Source organism: Melanerpes formicivorus, unplaced genomic scaffold, assembly GCF_026170545.1.
Source record: "Melanerpes formicivorus ecotype bairdi unplaced genomic scaffold, bMelFor1.0.p_v2 SCAF_31, whole genome shotgun sequence".
NCBI lineage: Eukaryota > Metazoa > Chordata > Aves > Piciformes > Picidae > Melanerpes > Melanerpes formicivorus.
Genome location: NW_027142383.1, coordinates 8,409,419 through 8,430,085, shown reverse-complemented (window position 1 = coordinate 8,430,085; position 20,667 = coordinate 8,409,419). Strand labels below are relative to the sequence as shown.

Below are 20,667 nucleotides of genomic sequence, written 5' to 3'. Positions count from 1 at the left end.
GCCGAGTGCTGCACTTTGGCTATGGCAATCCCATGCAGAGGTATAGGCTGGGGTCGGAGTGGCTGGAGAGCTCCCAGACAGAGAGGGACCTGGGTGTGCTGATCGACAGCCACCTGAATATGAGCCAGCAGTGTGCTCAGGTGGCCAGGAGGGCCAATAGCATTCTGGCCTGCATTAGGAATAGTGTGGCCAGCAGGAGCAGGGAGGTCATAGTGCCCCTGTACTCTGCTCTGGTTAGGCCGCACCTTGAGTACTGTGTCCAGTTCTGGGCTCCTCAGTTTAAGAAGGACATTGAGACACTTGAGCGTGTCCAGAGAAGGGCAACAAGGCTGGTGAGAGGCCTTGAACACAAGCCCTATGAGGAGAGGCTGAGGGAGCTGGGATTGTTTAGCCTGGAGAAGAGGAGGCTCAGGGGTGACCTTATTGCCCTCTACAACTACCTGAAGGGTGGTTGTAGCCAGGAGGGAGTTGGCCTCTTCTCCCAGGCAACCAGCACCAGAACAAGGGGACACAGTCTCAAGCTGCGCCAGGGGAGGTTCAGACTCGAGGTGAGGAGGAAGTTCTTCACCGAGCGAGTCATTCGGCATTGGAATGGGTTGCCCAGGGAGGTGGTTGAGTCATCGACCCTGGAGGCGTTCAAGGGGAGATTGGACGTGGCACTTGGTGCCATGGTCTAGTCATGGGGTCTGCGGTGTCAGGTTGGACTCGATGATCCTCGAGGTCCTTTCCAACCTAAGTGATACTGTGATACTGTGATACTGTGCATAGAAGACAACTTCCTCCTCCAAATGGTAGAGGAACCAACAAGAAATGGTGCTGTGCTGGACCTTGTTCTCACCAACAGGGAAGGGCTGGTAAGCAATGTGAGGCTCAGAGACGGCCTTGGCTGCAGTGACCATGAAGCAGTTGAATTTAATATCCTCAGGGCAATCAGGAGGAAGTATTCCAAGCTCACAACCCTAGACTTTAGGCGTGCAGATTTTGATCGCTTCAGGGATCTGCTAGCCAAAGTGTCGTGGGACAAAGCCCTGGAGGGAAGAGGGACCCAGGACAGCTGGTCAGTATTCAAGGACCACCTCCTCTGTGTCCAGGAGCTCTGTATACCAACAAAGAGAAAAGCAGGTAAGAATGCTAGGAGGCCTGCCTGGATGGGCAAGGAGCTACTGGACACACTATTACTTAAAAGGAAACTCTACAGGAAGTGGAGAGAAGGACAGGTAGAACAGGGGGAATATAAGGAAGCTGCCCGAGCAGCAAGAGTCCTGGTTAGGAAAGCCAAAGCAGAGTTTGAATTGAATCTAGCCAGGGAGATTAAAGGGAACACTAAGAACTTCTACAGGTATATTAATGGGAAGAAGAAGACTAGGGAAGGTGTGGGCCCCCTCAGAAAGGAAAATGGTGACATGGTCACAAGTGATGAGGAAAAGGCTGAGGTACTTAATAACTTCTTTACCTCAGTCTTCACTGCAAGGGCCTCTAGCCACACTCCTGATGTTATGGAAGTCAAAGCCAGGGACGGGGAGGAAGAACTGCCCACTGTAAGTGCAGATCAGGTTCGTGATCATCTGAAGAACCTGAAAGTGTTCAAGTCCATGGGACCCGACGGGATACACCCACGGGTACTGAGAGAACTGGCAGATGAGGTTGCTAAACCCCTCTCTATTATATTTCAAAAGTCATGGCAGTCTGGTGAAGTCCCCACAGACTGGAAAAGGGGAAACATTGCCCCCATCTTCAAAAAGGGTAATAAGGAGGAACCAGGGAACTACAGGCCAGTCAGTCTCACCTCTGTGCCTGGAAAGATCATGGAGCAGATCCTCCTGGAGTCACTACTCGCTCAAAAGAATACTGAAGAGGTGATTGGGAACAGTCAGCATGGCTTTGCCAAGGGCAAATCCTGCCTGACCAACCTGGTGGCCTTCTATGAGCAGGTGACAAAATTAATAGATGAGGGGCGAGCAACTGATGTCATTTACCTGGACCTGAGCAAAGCCTTTGACACTGTCCTGCACCACATCCTGGTCTCCAAACTGGTGACACATGGGTTTGATGGGTGGACCACTAGATGGATAAGGAACTGGCTTGATGGCCGCACCCAAAGAGTGGCTGTCAATGGCTCCATGTCGCAGTGGAGGCCAGTGACAAGCGGAGTCCCTCAGGGATCAGTCCTGGGACCTGTCTTGTTCAACATCTTTGTGGGTGACATGGACAGTGGCATTGAGTGCACCCTCAGCAAGTTTGCTGATGACACCAAGCTGTGTGGTGCAGCAGACACGCTGGAGGGAAGGGAGGCCATCCAGAGGGACCTTGACAGGCTGGAGAGGTGGGCACAAGCCAACCTCATGAAGTTCAATAAGAGCAAGTGCAGGGTCCTGCATCTGGGTCGAGGCAATCCCAGGCACAAATACAGGCTGGGCAGTGACTGGCAGGAAAGCAGCCCTGAGGAGAGAGACGTGGGGGTGCTGGTGGACAAAAAGCTCAACATGAGCTCTCAATGTGCACTTGCAGCCCGCAAAGCCAATCAGATCCTGGGCTGCATCAGGAGAAGTGTGGCTAGCAGGTCGAGGGAGGTGATCCTCCCCCCCTACTCAGCCCTGGTGAGACCCCACCTGGAGTACTGTGTCCAGTTCTGGAGCCCCTATTACAAGAGGGATGTGGAGGTGCTGGAGCGTGTCCAGAGAAGGGCCACAAGGATGATTAGAGGGCTGGAGCACCTCTCCTATGAGGACAGACTGAAGGAGTTGGGGCTGTTCAGTCTGCAGAAAAGAAGGCTCCGAGGTGACCTAATTGTCGCCTTCCAGTATCTGAAGGGGGCCTACAGGAAGGCTGGGGAAGGACTTCTCAGGATCTCAGGTAGTGATAGGACTAGGGGGAATGGAATGAAGCTGGAGGTGGGGAGATTCAGGCTAGATGTGAGGAGGAGGTTCTTCACCATGAGAGTGGTGAAACCCTGGAATGTGTTGTCCAGGGAGGTGGTCGAGGCCCTGTCCCTGGGGGTGTTTAAGAGCAGGCTGGATGAGGCTCTGGCCAGCCTGATCTAGTGTGGGGTGTCCCTGCCCATGGCAGGGGGGTTCGAACTAGATGATCCTTGTGGTCCCTTCCAACCCTGAATGAAACTATGAAAAGTAAAAGCAGGCAACAATATTACACCCTCCCACAAAAAAAAAAAAAAAAAAAAAAAACCAAACAAAAAATAATTGGAAGAGTCTGAAAAAGCCAGACAAAATACAGGTGCTTTTAGAAGCCAACACACAAGACAGACAGCAGAGGAAGAGTCTCCAAGAGCTGGGCCACAGAATCTGAAGCATGAGAGTACATGTCTACCCAGTTCTAAATGAGGGACAGGAACAGAGCAAATTTTGATCCCGTTTCTCCTTTTTTCTTTCCCTGCAGCAATCCCACCTACCTTTCTGGGCCCTTCCTTTCCCTCTCAGTTACATGCTGTTACCCCACCCACCCGGGTCTCTCCCCAGTGATTAATTACCCTGGTCTTAGCAGACAAAAGCCTCCTCCCCATCCCAAGGCACGTGTCAGCATGGGGCTATTCTGGTATCAAAGCCATATGCTCTCCACCCTGCAGACTGCCTCTGCAGTTGGTTCCCAGCCAGAGATAGTCAGGAACCAACATCTGGGAGAGGTGGAGCCAGCTGGAACACACTGTAGAAAGGAGTCCAAAGCTATCTTTGCCTTCCCACTACAGAGGCCATCTGACAAGCCTCACAGTGTTTCATTCTCAATGAGGGAAATGCATCTACCTGGGAAAAATGGGAAGAGGCCACTGCAGATGTTTCAAGTAATAATTTGCTCCTTTAAACAATAATTTTAAACAATTAAAAATAACTGCAGAGGAGCTTACAAAAACCTGCTTGCAAGCACATGGAAAAATAAGAGGATGTTCAAAGTTTATGTAGAAGCACTGAAACAACTGCCTGGAACAGTCAGCAAAAGTGCCTCTGAACTGCAACTGCTCCTGATACACTTCACTGCAAAGCCAGAAGAGCAGAGAGAACTTTTTTAAAAGGCACAGCACTGAACAGTCTCTCAAACTGAGCAAGGCACTCCAGTGCTCCTGGGAATCTCTGGGGCAAGTGTCACTGGCAGGAAGATAAAACAACAGCATGATGCAATGGAAGAGATGTTTCCATTCTGCTTAGCGGTACAAAAGGCAGGGATTAGGATCCTACAGCACAGCACACATTGCTCTGCACCCAGGCACAGTGTCCATTCCACAGTGCAAATAAGCAGCATCTGGCTTTAACAGGTGATGAGGTGATGCCAGCCCCTCTCTAGCAGAGAGCTGCAATGATCAGGTTCTCTCTCACGTAACATCCTAACCAGGGATGGTCAATACACAAACCAGGGCAGTGGCTAGGGTAGTGCTTTTTACGTTCAAACCTTCCTGCTGATAGGAGCACCTTAGGCAGACATATATGAACAGTTAAAAAACTCCCAGGACTACATCTTGATACCTGACAGGCTGCTGATTAACCTCCCAGATGCTGGTTTATTTAGTCTGACAGACCAAAATGCTGATGCAAATTAGAACACGTGAAAAATCCAACTTCCTGTTCTGAATTTCAGCTTTATTATTTAAGCTGCATGAAAAGAAATGAAAATTCAGAAATCTGCAAGCAGCAAGATTAACTTACTGTGTCTTTGTTCCGCATCTTTAGGATTCGAGAGTCCACAGAGAGAATCAAATCCAGCTGAGGCTGAAACTGAACCGACTTGATGGGCAGCCCATAGTGGTCATCTTTGACTATCAGTGGGTTGCTAGACCGGAGATCGTACAGCAAAACCTTCAAGAGCAAGAGACAGATGAAACCTGCAACACCGCAAGGTCAAGAGGGGAAAACACACCAGATCTTTACTAAAGATTTAGCTAAACTTGAGACTTTACTTGAATACATGGATGGGATTTGCATAGAAGATGTAATTCTGCTCACTGAAAAGGGCTTATGATGGGAGCCCAGCTATGCTGGCAGTGGGGTTTGACCACAGCATGCCTCAGACTAGAAAAAATTCAAAAGCAAATGTAAGAGCTCACCATCTTCCTTTTCAATTTCTATTGGAAAAATGAACTGTTTTCAAGGCTTTCAGGATTTCATTTTTGACTCCCTTTGGCATTCAGTGAATGCCACTTTCACTCAGCACAACATCACAATGTAAATTGCAAGTAGAGACTACAGGCCTTGTCTTCCAGAAGCATGCATTTTCATCTGCAAAGTCTCCTGTGGAACTCGAGAAAGACCTTAACTCTTTCACATGTAATGTGTGAATACTAACTCCAAGGGTGAATATATATTTTTATTAATATATTTTCATTGAAGTGATACTAGTGTGCAGTAAACCTTGCCTGACATACACTAGCATCATGGCAAGGACAGCTCAAGAGCTCTAAGCATCTGTACCTACTATTGAACAAGCTACGGCTTTCTAAATGCACTAAGAGACTGCTGAAGGCAGAAAAAAATCCCTGCTCCACTTTGTTAACTGCTTTTATCATATCTGTAAATTACATCACCCCTCACAGAAAGATGAGACAGTAAGAACAATTATTGAAAGAATCACAAAATCACTTAGCTTGGCAAAGACCTTGAACCCAACACTACCCCATCCACCACTAAATGATATCCCCAAGCACCACATCTACACCCGCCGAGACCCTGTGCCAAGCCCTGCCCATTGCACAGCAGACTGCAGTTACAAAAGAATCTTTGGTAAAAGCCAGCATGCTGGATTTGAAACTCCTCCTTTCCAACTTACTCATCACTCTTGCTTGCACTGGGAAGGGGCTTGATTTTTTAAAGAGTCTCATAATTTGTCACAGCCCCTGCAAAGCCAAGATGACATCACTCACTTCTGTTTTCTGAGCCACTACCAAGGTAAGGGAGAGCTTTACACAAGTACTGAGATGATCCTGATGGCCTCAAAAGGCAGCAGCCTCCCCACACACCTGACTCCTTCACCTTCAGTCACAAGCAAACTGAAGAATTTGAAGCTATGGAGGATGTGATGACTGTAAGTGGTCCTTGCAGCAAAGAGCACTTTGAAGAACCAACCTTATTGATTGTATGATTCTATACTACTCCACTCGTGTAATTTATGCTCTTCTAAACACTAGTATTAACATACACCTATATATTTACAGTAAATGCACTCAGCATACAGCAACTTGAATTGGAAACTGCAGGAACAGGATCTTCTAAGAACTACTGTAGGTGTTGTTAAGCCTACCTGCCCAGTAGGTGTTCCAACAGCCATATTCAAAGCTCCATCAAATTTCAGTGCTGAAATGGATGGCAAACCCTCTATCCTGCAAAGCACAGATAAGGAAGGTCAATTAATTCACAGCACTCAAAACACTACTTCAAAAGGTAGTTGTGTAAAAGATTAAGCACTACTCCTCAGATCAATAATTAAGAGACTCCTTTGTGCCTAAGAAAGCCCTTTATTCACACTAGCACTAAGCAGAGAGGACCAGGGGCAGGTCATTTGCACACAAAGTAAGGCTTGTTACTAAAGCAACACTTCAGAGGAAACAGAAGCAGCTGCTTCCAGGAGGCAGCCTTTACTCACTCGGTGTCTGCTGTCACGCTGCTCAAAGCGCAGTCCAGCAGCCGAACTCAAGTCCTTGTTCTGGGATCCCAGCATTCCACTTTACCCTGAAGAGTTCAGAAAACGTGTCAAGCTGATGCAGCAGACGCCTGGCGTTCTGACAGCACTCACATACAGTTGTGAGTTATCGATGAGCAATTCATCGGATTTCTCAGGCTGACAGCAGATACTTTAATGGCGACACACCAGCTCTACACATCTAACTTCCCTTTAACCTGATCCAAAAGTCAAAATCCTTAGCACTGCATTTCCAAAAATGAGCAGGGCACACATGCCAGCTAATCCCTGCAGATTCACTCTGAAGTAAAACCACATCAGTTTCTGCCGAGAAATCCTATCTGCACTGTGCTCTGCAAAGTCATCCTGTTTAACTGTTATATGCCTAAAACAGCCAATGAGATCGAGTAATCACACTTGCACAATCACTTCTTATCCTCATGCAAACTACTGTAAGGAAGAAATAAACTTCACTGCCCCTTCGTTGAAGAAATGCAAACATTTACCTCAGCCATCCCCAGAGCAAACAGGAAGTGTATAGGGTTTATGTCACAGACATTGCTCTCTCTGAAACAGAAAAGGGTCAAGTATAATGACCTCAGAACAATTAAACACATGAACATCTAGAAAGATTTCTGCTCATCCTGGAAAAGCAACATCTAGAGTAAAGAGATGGGTGGCCACCTAAGAGCAGCTTCCTATGCTTAAGAGGAGCTTATCATGGATTTGGAGCCATCAGACAGTGCTGATGACTTGACAGAGGTGATCCTCCAACTGATAAGACAATTATCCACAGAGTAAAAATATTAAGTAATGGAATGGGTTGCCCCTGGATGATGTGGAGTTTGTCATCTGAGTTTAAAATCCCACAGAATCACCAAGGTTGGAAGAGACCTCGAGGATCATCGAGTCCAACCTGTCACCACAGACCCCATGACTAAACCATGGCACCAAGTGCCACATCCAATCCCCTCTTGAACACCTCCAGGGGTAGTGACTCCACCACCTCCCCAGGCAGCACATTCCAATGGCGAACTACTCTCTCAGTGAAGAACTTCCTCCTCACCTCGAGCCTAAACTTCCCCTGGTGCAGCTTGAGACTGTGTCCTCTTTATCTGGTGCTGGTTGCTTGAGAGAAGAGACCAACTCCCTCCTGGCTACAACCACCATTCAGGTAGTTGTAGACAGCAATAAGGTCTCCCCTGAGCCTCCTCTTCTCCAGGCTAAACAACCCCAGCTCCCTCAGCCTCTCCTCATTTTCCCCTGGGAAAATGCATCTGAAATCAGTGTGATCTTGAGTAGGAGGCTACGCTCTGAGGTTACCTCTGAATTCAGGAATTCTGCCTTTCTCTGCCTGTACCACTGTCTAACACCCGTCCTTGCCACATTAGTACCTCATTACATTCTTAAACAGCTCAATTGTGTCAGGAGGGCTTCCCTATTACTTCAGTTCTGAAGCCTACGTCTCCAGCAAGTACTGATGGGTGGCCTGCCTTCCCTTCCCCCAGCAAGTATCCTGTTTCTCAACAGGGCACTCCAGCAAGTGTTTCTCTCTACACCACTCATCCCAGAACTTTCCAATCTGTGTTCAAAGCCCTTCACCTCCAATTCTGTAACTCACATATCTCCTAACATCACAATCTTCTCACAAGGTCAAGCTCACCTAATTCAGATTTGACACTACACCCCTAACCCTTCCATTGCAAGATTTTCCTCCTTTTTGCTTCTGCTGCTCCGTTTCAGTACTGAGACATCCTGAACATTTCTTTGCCCATGAAACCATCTTACCCATCAAGCTGCTGCCTGCCCAGTAGCCACTTTAGTCTTTCCTCATCTGCTTCCCCCCACATAAAAGAAACCCAGCTCCTTCTCCAGTGGGGTTTGCAAACACTCAGGCAAATACCAGAGATACAAAAAATCTCTCTGGGCTACTCCAATAACAGAAGGACAAAAACATGTCTGGGAAAGCACATACCCCCTGGGTAGAGCTCTGTATGATGGCTAAATTGAGCAATAATGGCCAAGTATTGATGCAGTGCCCTGCAGTTACACAGTGCCCACAGCCAGTCTATACTGCAACCTTTAAAACATCCCCACAAGAACACTCAAACCCTAAGAACTAGAACTAAGAGTTACAGAACAAAGACTCTGCATATGTTCCCTTTCAACTCCACGGGGTGTGGGCAGCATCCAGCTGTGGCAGCAGTGCTGAGCACGCTGGTGGTGTGGGCAGCATCCAGCTGTGGTGGTGTGCTTCCACCTGGTGGAAGTGAGGCAGATGTCCTGCAGCACAGATCACTTACACAGCCTCTGTCTGCAGGGAGTTGAGGAACCGTCCTTGCTCCAGGTTTAGCCTGTACACTTCGAAGCTACAAAGGGAAAATTCCAAATTACTTCTTATCCTGACCAGTATTGAGAAGCACTGATGCAAGTCAGATGTTATGCAGTCTTGCTGACAGCCTCGATTTACCCAACACACCATTTACAGAGATCCCATCGCTAAACCTCAGGCACAAATCGCCTTCAGTGTTAAAATCGCAGGGAAATGTTTGCCTTCAAAGATATTTACTACAATGCCATGTTCTGCCAACTATTCTTTTTCCAGGGAAAACATGTATTAACGCATTTCTTAAAATCTTCTGATTTCCCATGATTTACATCATATGTTGAATTGCTGCTTAATCTGTTCAACACCCTAAAGACTTCATTTTGGTTTTACTGTTTTCTCAAACTCTATTTTTATGACTTGACCCACACTTTAACAACAAAACACCAACCAGGATAGAATAAAATTAACCAGGTTGGAAGAGACCTTTGAGATCAAATCCAACCTATCACCCAGCACCATCTGATCAACTAAACCATGGCACCGAGTGCCTCATCCAGTCTCCTCTTAAACACCTCCAGAGATGGTGACTCCACCACCTCCCTGGGCAGCACATTCCAATGGCCAGTCTCTCTTTCTATGAAGAACTTCCTCCTAACACCCAACCTAAACCTCCCCTGACACAGCTTGAGACTGTGTCCTCTTGTTCTGGTGCTGCTTGCCTGGGAGAAGAGACCAACCCCCACCTGGCTACAACCACCCTTCAGGGAGTTGTAGAGAGCAAGAAGGTCTCCCCTGAGCCTCCTCTTCTCCAGGCTAAACAACCCCAGCTCCCTCAGCCTCTCCTCACAGGGCTGTGCTCCAGACCCCTCCCCAGCCTTGTTGCCCTTCTCTGGACACCTTCCAGCATCTCAACATCTTTCCTAAACTGAGGAGTCCAGAACTGGACACAGGACTCAAGGTGTGGCCTAACCAGTGCTGAGCACAGGGCACAATGACTTCCCTGCTGGTCACACTGTTCCTGATGCAGGCCAGGATGCCATTGGCCTTCTTGGCCACCTGGGCACACTGCAGGCTCATGTTCAGCCTACTATCAACCAGTACCCCCAGGTCCCTTTCTGCCTGGCTGCTCTCCAGCCACTCTGACCCCAGCCTGTAGCACTGCATGAGGTTGTTATGGCCAATGTGTAGAACCCGGCACTTGGATGTGTTCAATCTCATGCCCATCTGTCCAGTCTGGCAAGGTCCCTCTGCAGAGCTCTCCTACCCTCTAACAGATCAACTCCTGCCCCCAGCTTGGTGTCATCTGCAAATTTACTGATGATGGACTCAATCCTCTCGTCCAGGTCATTGATAAAGATAAAGAGCATGGGGGCCCAGCACTGATCATTTAACTTTCCTTGCTGAGATGCTAGTGTGTTTTTAAAAATAGTACCCTGGATCACAAGTTTTATAACAAGCTTGCAATTATGATGTACCTGGTTAAAAAACCACAAGTCTCAGTGCAGGAAACTGAACTCATCTTCATCTGATGCACTCTTCCCAAGCAGTCTCCATCAGTAACTTGTACAGAATCACTAGGCCAAATTTTTAACTTTCCTGGTATTTTAATGTTCATTTTATTCTTGGAAAACATTGCTAACCAAAGAGAGACAAAACACTGCACTTCATCAATACCTTGCTCCTACAAAAAACAGGTCACACGATGGATAGTGGTAAGAGAAATCTCTACCAAACTTTGGTATTCTTGTCCTGTAGTAATGGCCATGTTGTGAATGGAACTCCACAAACCTGCCACACTGCAAGAAGACAATCTGAAATGAAAACAGAAAGCCCTGAAACATACAGAAGCAGAATACAATCTCCCTGTCTTACATCACAAACTCCAGAGATTTCTTCAAGTTCGCACAGGTTCATCATAGCTCATTTAAATAATTCATAGCAAAATGAGAGAATCAACTAGTACTCAACATTCTCACTAGCCACAACAAAGATCTTTATGAACAAACAGTAAATGAATATTCAGAGGAGTGCATGTGACACTTTGGAAGTGATGGTGCAGCCAGAAGCACTTCAGGCATCTTGGTGTTATGCCACACACAAATCCACACCTGCACTTCTCTCAGACACTGGAGTGGTTCATTTCCTCCAGGAACAATGTCAGGCAGACAGCAGCATGCAGATGAGTACACCCCAATACACAGCAGGGTCCCAGTCAATGACAGCAAGGACCTTTGTGCATTTCCTCATTGTTTGCCCACCACATAAGCACATTGCTTCTCTCTGAAATTTAAACCTCTCAACCCTGGGAGAGCCCAGGGGGAGACATTACTAGAAGGCTTTATCTATACTAGTAAATAAAACAGGAACCTGGCCCTGCAGTCCTGATGGCAATTTCACATGGCACAACTCATACCCACACAAAGGAATTCTTCCCACTCCAAACACAAGCAGCATCACCCACACCATGTTACACTCATGCTGTACCTCACACCGTGTCCCCAGCACGGTATGAGGGAGAGACAGCTGCTCTGGCCCAAACTCCTGCATTTGGAATGCAAACAGTGAAGTGAGCTGGATAATCACATGCCAGCTCTTGACTCTGAGCCTCACCCCTATTTAGCTTTGACTAGAAAAGTGACAGCTTAGCTGAGGCTATGTACAGACATGCATCTTCTAAAGCAGCAGAGAGATTTTACATTTCCTGTCACTGGCCTGCATTGCTGGCAACAGAAATAAGGATGAGAATCTTGGGAAAGGCCAAGTATAGAATTTCATTTTCATCTGTACTCCTTACTCATCTCTGTACATTCCTCCCTTACATAATGTGGAGAAGGCGCTGATCCAGGCTAGCACCTCATACTTATTGACCAGCAAGTCCTCCCTAACCTGGGATCCCCCAAGACAAAAGGGATGTTGAGAGCATCCAGAGGGCTACCAAGGCAGACAAGAGGCAGAACACAAAACATACAAAGAAAGGTTGGAAGAATATCAGATTCAAACAGGCAAGTTAACACCCCCCAGGGCAACCTAATAGCAGCCAGCAACTGATGTACAGCTATGAAAAGAACCAAACTCTTTGCACTAGCAACAGCGACAATTTCAGACTTTCCTGGGCAGGTTAGACAGGAAGTAAACATTTCCTACAGTGAGGTAATGCAGCATTTCAGCAGATTCAGTGAATCTGTTCATGCCTGCCATTTTTGACATCTGAAAGGTCTCTTCCCATAAATATTTTTAGGATTCTAAGCATTTCAAGACTAATTTCTCAAATACTCTTGCCTAACATGTCCAAAACACTGACAGCTACCTGAAGTAGTTTTCTTTGTGATGATTTAGTAAGTTGTAAGAAAATTAAATTAAATTGAAAATTTAGTCTGTATTAAGCTGTGAAAGTAGAGCTGCAGTTTGAAATACAGCAGGAGTTTCAGCTGGAGGCACACACAAACCCTGCTGTTCCTCAGCAGTCGATGCAGTGTGTTTGTCTCAGTCTCCTTTACCTGTTTGGGCTGCACAGCCAGAAACATTCTCCCACAGACAAGTGGGAGGCTCCTGAACTGTCTCAGCTGACTTCTTTTGCTACTTCACACATTCTCAGATCTCTCACAGGGAAAAGATTTTGCAAAGACTACAGCTAGAAGGCTAGAGGACAATATGTATTGAACAAGCCTGTACTAGAAATGCCAAGATCTCACTATTAAGATTTACACTTAAAAAAAGGAGGCTGTTCCTAGCAGACACTGCAAAATGAGATGCTTCAATTGCACACTTCCCTAGGAACACAGCCTGGTGGATCAGTGAAGCAAGGTTTACAGAAAGAGGTAACATTTTATTGCATCAGCTGCTGAAGCTGAACTTAGCTGCTTTCAGCCAAGTGTGATACAGAGTTAGAAGCAGCAGTTCTACTGGGCCTGAAAAAGGGCTGAGGGTCCGATGAAGAACTGTTTCCTTCAGACAGTACTTCGACACAATCTTCACCTCCTTCAAAGGCAATGCTAACAAATCACCTACCCCACCTCTCTGAAAAGGAGTATCTGTGTAACGCTTGTCACAAGGGATGGCAACTGAATGTTGTCATGAAAGAATTGACTAATCCCATTTCCCTCATTATTTTGTTTGTAGGCTAGACCAGTATTTAAAGTGTTTATCTACTACAGGCAAAAAACTTTGGAAGTGGTAAGGCAAAGTATAATAGGAGGAGACAACAGAAACAACATTCTGAAGGTACAAGAAATGTTTGCCCTAATGCTTTTTAAAAAAGCTTTTCTGATCCAGAAGCTGTGTTGATTGACTGCTCTTACTATATATGAAAAAGCATTTTAATACACATATTAAACAACTTTTCATGTATACACTGAAAACAGTAAACATACCTTTGAGTAATCATCTGATAAAATCTCAAATGTAACCACTAGAGGAGAGAGCAAGAGAATTTTAAGTCAACTCAAGCAAGCTGATTTGCAAGCATTGGCATAAATCCTGCAAACACTCACACTAACCTTTAGTCATGCTAGCATTCCCCACAGCTGTCAATGCATAATGCAAGCATTGTGATAACATCTTTAATTATAAACTTTTATTTGCAAAATAGCAAGCAGTGTTCTAAAACTTTAGGCACATTTGAAGCACCTTGTAATCTTTTTATCATTCTGGTGTATTTGACACGTTCCTCAACGCAACGCTCAGCAAGGTCTTTATTGGCACAGAGAGCCTCCAACCAAATGGTTTTCAGTAAGTGTGTGGTCCGTGGACTTTTGGCAACCCATCAGACGTGATTAAAAAAATTCGTTCAGACACACTACGCACAAACCTGCAGATGAAACCCTTCTGAGGGGGAACTGCTTCCACAGAAAAGGTTTTAAGGCTCAAAAAAACCCACCAAACAAAACCCAAGCACACCACAAACTGACAGCTTCCGTGGTGAACACTGCAACCTGCTGAACTTTGCCTTGTTTTAAATCAGCTGGGTTGGGAACAAGAAGGAGTAGCTGCTTCAGCTAAGCTGGTTCCATTTCAATGAGGCAGTTCACTTAACGGTTACCTGAAGTGACTATTGACATTTCAAATTAAACACACTTCTGCAGTCTAGGAAGATGCCAGTTCAAAGAGTTTTACTTTAAGCTTTAATCACCAGTAAGCATATACTACTACAATGACTCCTGCTACACTACAGGGAGTGCCACTCTTGCCATACCTTCCTTTCTGAACCCCTGCCCCTACCATTTCCCTTCTTACTATGTTGTGCACTCTTTACTCCATGTGAAGAAACACCATCATGCTCTACTCCCCTCCTCTTCACCTAATTCAGTAGGTCTCCATTTCTGCTACTCACATCACTTTCATACATCACTGCTAGAACAGCTTCATTCTTCCCTAACAATTCAGGACTTCTACCACACTATGCTCATCTCCTCATTGCTTTGCTCACCCCTGTAACCCCAGTTTTTAGCCAGTTGTGTAGGGTTGGAAGGGAAAGGCCAAAAAGCCTCCTTCCTCCCCCCTGTAAAGTAAAGGGAAGGAAAAATTGAAGGGAAAGGAAAAAAAAAAACCTCACAGCTGAATTAGCAAAGCAATGGGTGCTGTATATTTACAAAAGCAATACAAGATATGCAGGGAAATTTACAGAATTTACAATATTTATAATATATACAAAGATATACAATAAAGTAGCACAGAAATGAGAGTTCCCCCCTCTGCTGAGGGGGTTCCCCACCTCCGCTCTCCCCTCTCTCCCCCTTTCCCCAGAGCGGGTTAGAAAGAGAGAGAAATAGAAAAAAATTAGAAGCAGTTATGTGTTAATTGGAAAGCAGTTAATACAGGCCTTGCAGTTTATCAGTTTCAAGGTCAAGCCTTGGCCGAAAGCCCAGAACAGAGAGCTGCTGCCCAAAGGAGGAGCGGAAGAAAGACTGAAGACAAAAGTGCAGGAATTCCCAGGAAACTCTGCTGCACTCCCAGTTCAGAAGGTGCTTCCTCCCAATCTACCAATGAAATTAGTTTAGATCCTTCTTTTCGTTTACCAACATCCGACTACCATATTCCCTTTCTTAAGGGGACAGCCTCAAACGGTCACACCAGTCTTCTGAGTCTTCTAAAGAAACAAACCCTACACCAATCCAAACTCATGCAAGCACCATTTGCCTAATCTATGCACCCTAAAACTCAAGAGCCACAGCAGATCTGACTTCCTCCCCTAGTCTAGCTGCCAGCAAATTCTCCCTTTCCACTGTACAGATGTGCCCCTACTTTCCTTACCACAGCTGTTGTCCTTCCAAATTAGTAGCAGGTGGTGTACATTAAGGCTTAGCCATGCTACCATCTATCATCCACTACCTTGTTTCCTAGTAAATAAACACAAAATTAAACCAACCCACATCAGGGAATTTTCTATCCTGTGACTTACCTTGGGCTCCAGTGGGACAGTGAAAGCACAGTGCATGCACAGTGCATGCACACTGCATTCTCCTGCTTCACCCAAGGGGAAAGAGGGGACATCTGGCCACCCCTCAGCCATGGTATCCTCTCTGCATTCCCCACACAGAGCACAGACCTCAGCCAAATCCACTCACTGAACCCTGCACTTACTGGCGCAAGGTGAACCTCACATTCCTCACACCACTCCAAGAGAAGAAATAAATTAGGAGGATAACAAGGATAAAAACTAGGTGATTCTTGTGTTCCTGCAAAGCATATTCTGTCTCCTCAGCACAGGGAGGGAAACTCCTACTCAAGTCCAACCGGAACTATTCATGAGCAACATCATGAACTACCAGTCTCAGCTCGTACTAACCTTCAGAATCTAAGCATCTTTCAAACTTCTGGGATAACTGATAGGTATCAAAACAGCGGATCCTTGGCTTGTAAGTTCCTGAAAGAAAAATTTGATATTTAGTAAAAATGTAAGCCAGAAGTACACTAAAGCATTGTTTAAACACAACATCTTACACATATAGGCCTTACTGCATTTCAGCTCTAAGTGTCCTGACCTCAAAGTCTCTGTGACTGGAAGAACATGCCTCTCGTTGGCATAACCTATGGCCTGATTTTTGTCTTCAGTGCCTGAAAGGACCCTACATGTCTGCAGGTTCTTCTGATCACCAGACACATCCTGCAGAATCCAACACCTTCCAATAGATCCAAGGCTCCTTAAGCTATGAAAGCATTCACATTTGGATCCTGCTATGACCATGTAGTAGGAAAGAGTTAAGTGGAGCTTGATTAGAAGCTGTTGAGGGCTGCCTGGGAATAATTGGTGTTTGTACCCAGATGCCTGGGAATGCTTGGTGTTTGATCCCACGTGCATAACAGTAACAAGTAAGATGTATCTGTGGGTTCCTCTGTTTACAAAACTAAGAAGGGATGGTGGGAATGTACTGAGTGTGTTCACATCCTGAGCTAACCACAAAAGACCTTCAAGCCCTTATTTGACTGCTAATGGACCTGAGGAAGATGAAGATGAGGAAGGCTATTGCTGGGCAGGGGGTGTGTGACCCCCTGAGCAGGCTGCACATGTGAGCAGTAGGGTGAGAAGTTACTCAACATGATTGCAAAATATAGGAGGGGCTTTGGCCCCAAGACCCAGCCCAGCCTCCTGTGATGTCCTGGCCCCACGGCACAGGACCCTTAAAAAAAGACCTGAAGATCACCACTGGCAAGGTCATGCTGCCTCTCTGCTCCAAGCAAAACAAGACTTGGTCTGGGGGACGCCTGACCGGATGGCAGACAGCCAGCTCCGCCATCCGGCCTCTTGGGTACCACTGTGCTGCTCACGGAGCGTTCAGGGCGAGTTGTGCTTTATGTGGGACCGAGCTCTTATTCTGCGTTTCCCGAGTAACTTGCGGGGTTGCGCCTCGCAGCACTCCACCACAGCCTCACCCGCCTTCATGATGAACGAAGAAGTGCCTCTGGCACCTGTGCTGTACATAGCTCATTCACCTCTCATCCAAAAGAGCTCACCGATACAGACCATCACAACAGGCAGCATGACCCTCCTTCAACACAACACCCAAACCACATCTGAAAGTTCTTCAGAGCAAGTTAACATATGTACAATTGTAGTGGGATGGAAAGGGTAAGGCCAAGAAGCCTCTTCCCTCCCCCCTGTGAAGTAAAAGGGAAAAAAAAATTGAAGGGAAAGGAAAAAAAACTCACAAGCTGAATTAGCAAAGCAGTGGAGCTATATTTACAAAGCAATGTAGGGTATGCAGGGGAATATTTACAAATTTACAATATCTACAATATATACAAAGATATACAACAGAGTAACACAGAAATGAGAGTAACCCCCCTCGGACAGAGAGGGGTTCCCCACCTCCGCTCTCCCCTCTCTTCCCCCCCTTTCCCCAGAATGGGATAGAAAGAGAAAGAAAAGAGAGGAAAAAAAAGTTAGAAGCAGTTTGTGTTAATTGGAAAGGAGTCAATACAGGCCTTATCAGTTTTTCAAGGCCGGAGCCTTGGCAGAAAGCCCAGCACAGAGACAGAGCTGCACTGTGGAGGAGCGGAAGCAAGACTGAAGATAAAGAGCTGGAAAAACCCAGTATACCCTCCTGCTGTCCCAGTTCAGAAGGTGCTTCCTCCCACTTCACCAATGAAATTAGTTTAGACTATTCCTTCCGTTTACCAACTTCCGTCCACCATATTTCCTTTCTTAAGGGGGCAACGTCAACCAGCCACAACAATAATTAAGAACTTATTTTCTAACTGTATGATAAACAGTTTAGTTTTTGTGCTATGAAATCATGGTGGCTGGGGGGGGGGGGGGGGGGTGTCGGGGGGGGTGTCAAACTAGATGGCCTTCAAAGGTCCCTTCCAAACCATCCTGTGATTCTAGGATTCAAAGAACATCTGCATGTGTTCCACAATGCCACCACCAATACTGCTGCTCTATCACATCTGAAGACTACACTTCCAAAACACTGTTCAGCACTCTGTTACCAATTCTACTTGAAACACTAAGTCATCCTGCAACCAAGATTTGTCTCACACTTCTGGCCTCTTCTAGAGAGAGACACTTTGTTAACTCACCGACTGCCATAATATACTGTCCATCTCTTGATACCTTAATCTTTGTGCTAACTGTTGGCATTTCAAAGTCTTGAATGAGTTCAATTCTCCTACGGATATCTATGAAAAACAAAAACAAAAACACACACCACCAAGTATTTTTGTAAAGGTAGCACAGTTACATCAGCCCAAAAAACTGTGACTGTTTCTTACAGAAGCACGTTGAGTTAACTGAACATAAGGAATACCTCTCCAGATCTCTCAAGGTACAAAGATCTTCTGATTAACACATTACGAGCAGACTAACGTGGTCTGTAAACCCCAAGAAGCAGGCTACCTCCCTGCAAAACCACTGCCCGTGTTGAGCCAACGGTGTAACAAGTTATTACATGGCACAGTAACAAATATCCTCACCCCTTTTACACAACTAAGCCTTTGTATAATGGACTCTACCCTCCTGTTAATTCTGTGCATTTTTTGTTTTGTTGAATTTCTTACCCAGCATTTTCGTGGCATACGATCAGACATTTTTATTTTGTGTAATAGCTTAAGTGAAAATGATGAAGTTCCTGTGCTCTTCAGATTTGCATAAGGAGAAGATTACAATTGAACTTCCTCAAAAGCTACATATGGAATTAATCCATTGTATCTACAACCCCAATATTTAATATTTGAAATGCAAACCAACACTCTAATGTTCTTCCCTGCATCAGACAATGAAGCATCTCCCTCTGAACCTGCATGTGGTGAATGTGCAGCTGAGCATTACTGAGGGCCCTGTGAGGGGAACACTCACCCACATCTTTCTTCGGCAAAGCCCTTTTCTTCTTATCTGAGAGCCACTGTAAGGAAAGATACAAACCAGAGTTGAGTTTTTCATCCACAAAGGAACCAGAGAACCACTTGAAAGTTGGAAGTACATCGCACCTAGGGCGCTAACGTTTTTTTTATTGATTATTTTAACAACTCACACCAGAAAAACTTACAAAGTCGTGTGCTTTACGGGTCTGTAGAATAACACACCTACAGGTATACAGCCGCACGCATTCAAGTTTAACATGTACTCAGAGCCCATTTGAGCCCATGGCCCCAGCCTCGGCACCGGCGCACACGGGCAAGAGGCAGCTCAGCTTGCTACGGCGGCCCCAAGCACGCAGCACGCTGCGAACGGCTCCGGCAGCGACCAGCGGCAGTCCCTCGGCCCCCAGCATACTTGGAGCGGTTTCGATCGCAGGGACCGACGGCGGCCCGAGGCCCCACCGGCCGCCCTCTCACTCCACTCCCTTACCTCCAGGAGGCTACTGCCGGCGCTCAGTCAACAGATCTTCACCTTGTTGAGGCTGGAGACCTGCATGGCCACGGCCGCACCGCCGCTGCCGGGGCAAAGGGAAGCGGAAGGCGACTTGCTCCTGGTCCGCTGCCTTTTGAGTTCGGCGGCGGAAGCTCCTTTGGGACTCTTCCGTTCCGGAGGAAGCAAATCTTGTCATGGAATCACAGAATGGCCTTTAGGATCACTCAGTCCAACCGTAAGCAGACTACGGCGGCCACTAAACCATCTACAGCGTCTGGAACACCTCCAGGGGTGGGGACTCCACCACCTCCCTGGGCAGCCTGTGCCAGTGCCTGACCACTCTTGCATCAAAAACGTTTTTCCTCCTCTTCAACCCAGCCCTCCCCTGGCACATTTTCAGTCCATTTCCTCTCCTTCTATGATCTGATACAGGGATGTGAGAAACGAACTCACTGCTGAAAATTTATAACCAGTTTATTATAAAATAAAGGCAACGCAGCGCTGGGCGCATAGCGAGTTTGCTAGTGGCGCACCCCAGCAACACGAGGTGAACTTATATAGACAGCAAACATACATATCAATATATTAAAATGTACATATTCATATATTCCCAACACGCTCCCACCCCTCTCCATCAAGGCTGAGACAAAACCGGACTGAGACAAAACCTGCACTTTTGACCTGGCCAGTCTTTAGACATGTTGGCACCTCACCTTTCTTCCCCAATACCCCACACAATAACCAACCAATCAGCCTGATGATCCAGCCCAACGATCGAGCCCCACAGTCCCCAGTAATTCCCCTTGCGAAAGCCAAATATTATAACCAGTTTCTCACAATCCCTCCCCTTCTTTCTTGTGGCAATGCCAGCGACGAGCAGTGTGAGCAATCTGGCAGTGCAGGCCTAGAGCCTGACATGATGGTAGGCCATGCTCAGCATAAATGCAGAGCCAGCTAGCAGTGGAGCAAAACAGTGCTATGCCTGCAGCATGTAACTAAAACAGGACACTGGTAGCTATAAACATGGACAGTTATCTTGGGACAACAGGACATGCACCTGCATCAACAACCTTGTTGTGTCATTAGTAGTTGGACCAATAATCTGTAATAGTGCAATGTGTGGTCACTCAGAGGGAACCAATGAAAATATGCCAACAAGGCACTCCGAGTTTATATAAGTTGTAGCAGTTGCCTTGCTACGCACTTCTGCCTTTCCTGTCTCCTGTTTCTTCTACACTTTACAGTGCTATACTTGCACTACAGACCTGCTCCATAGGCCTGCACCTCAGGCCTGCACCATCGGCCTGCAACACTGGAACAATAAAGGAACAATACTCAATCACATTGGTCAGCCGTATTGATTCCCATCTCCGTCGTCCAATAACTGGCGCCCAAACATGGCCACTTGGTTCCTTTGTCAATACCATCCCTTACA

The 20,667-nt window shown here is 46.4% G+C and overlaps 1 protein-coding gene across 1 annotated transcript in view; it reads right to left on the bottom strand.

Annotated features, from left to right (window-relative positions):
- Positions 1 to 19,295, bottom strand: part of LOC137449645 (nucleolar protein 10-like) — a 51,944-nt gene extending 32,649 nt beyond the window's left edge. Inside the window, 11 exon segments of the mRNA XM_068155362.1 lie at positions 4,650 to 4,799; positions 6,238 to 6,316; positions 6,580 to 6,665; positions 7,122 to 7,182; positions 8,919 to 8,984; positions 10,619 to 10,755; positions 13,315 to 13,352; positions 15,729 to 15,806; positions 17,963 to 18,061; positions 18,738 to 18,783; positions 19,230 to 19,295. Coding sequence (XP_068011463.1) covers positions 4,650 to 4,799; positions 6,238 to 6,316; positions 6,580 to 6,665; positions 7,122 to 7,182; positions 8,919 to 8,984; positions 10,619 to 10,755; positions 13,315 to 13,352; positions 15,729 to 15,806; positions 17,963 to 18,061; positions 18,738 to 18,783; positions 19,230 to 19,295 — 906 coding nt within the window.
- Positions 19,296 to 20,667: the final 1,372 nt, after the last annotated feature.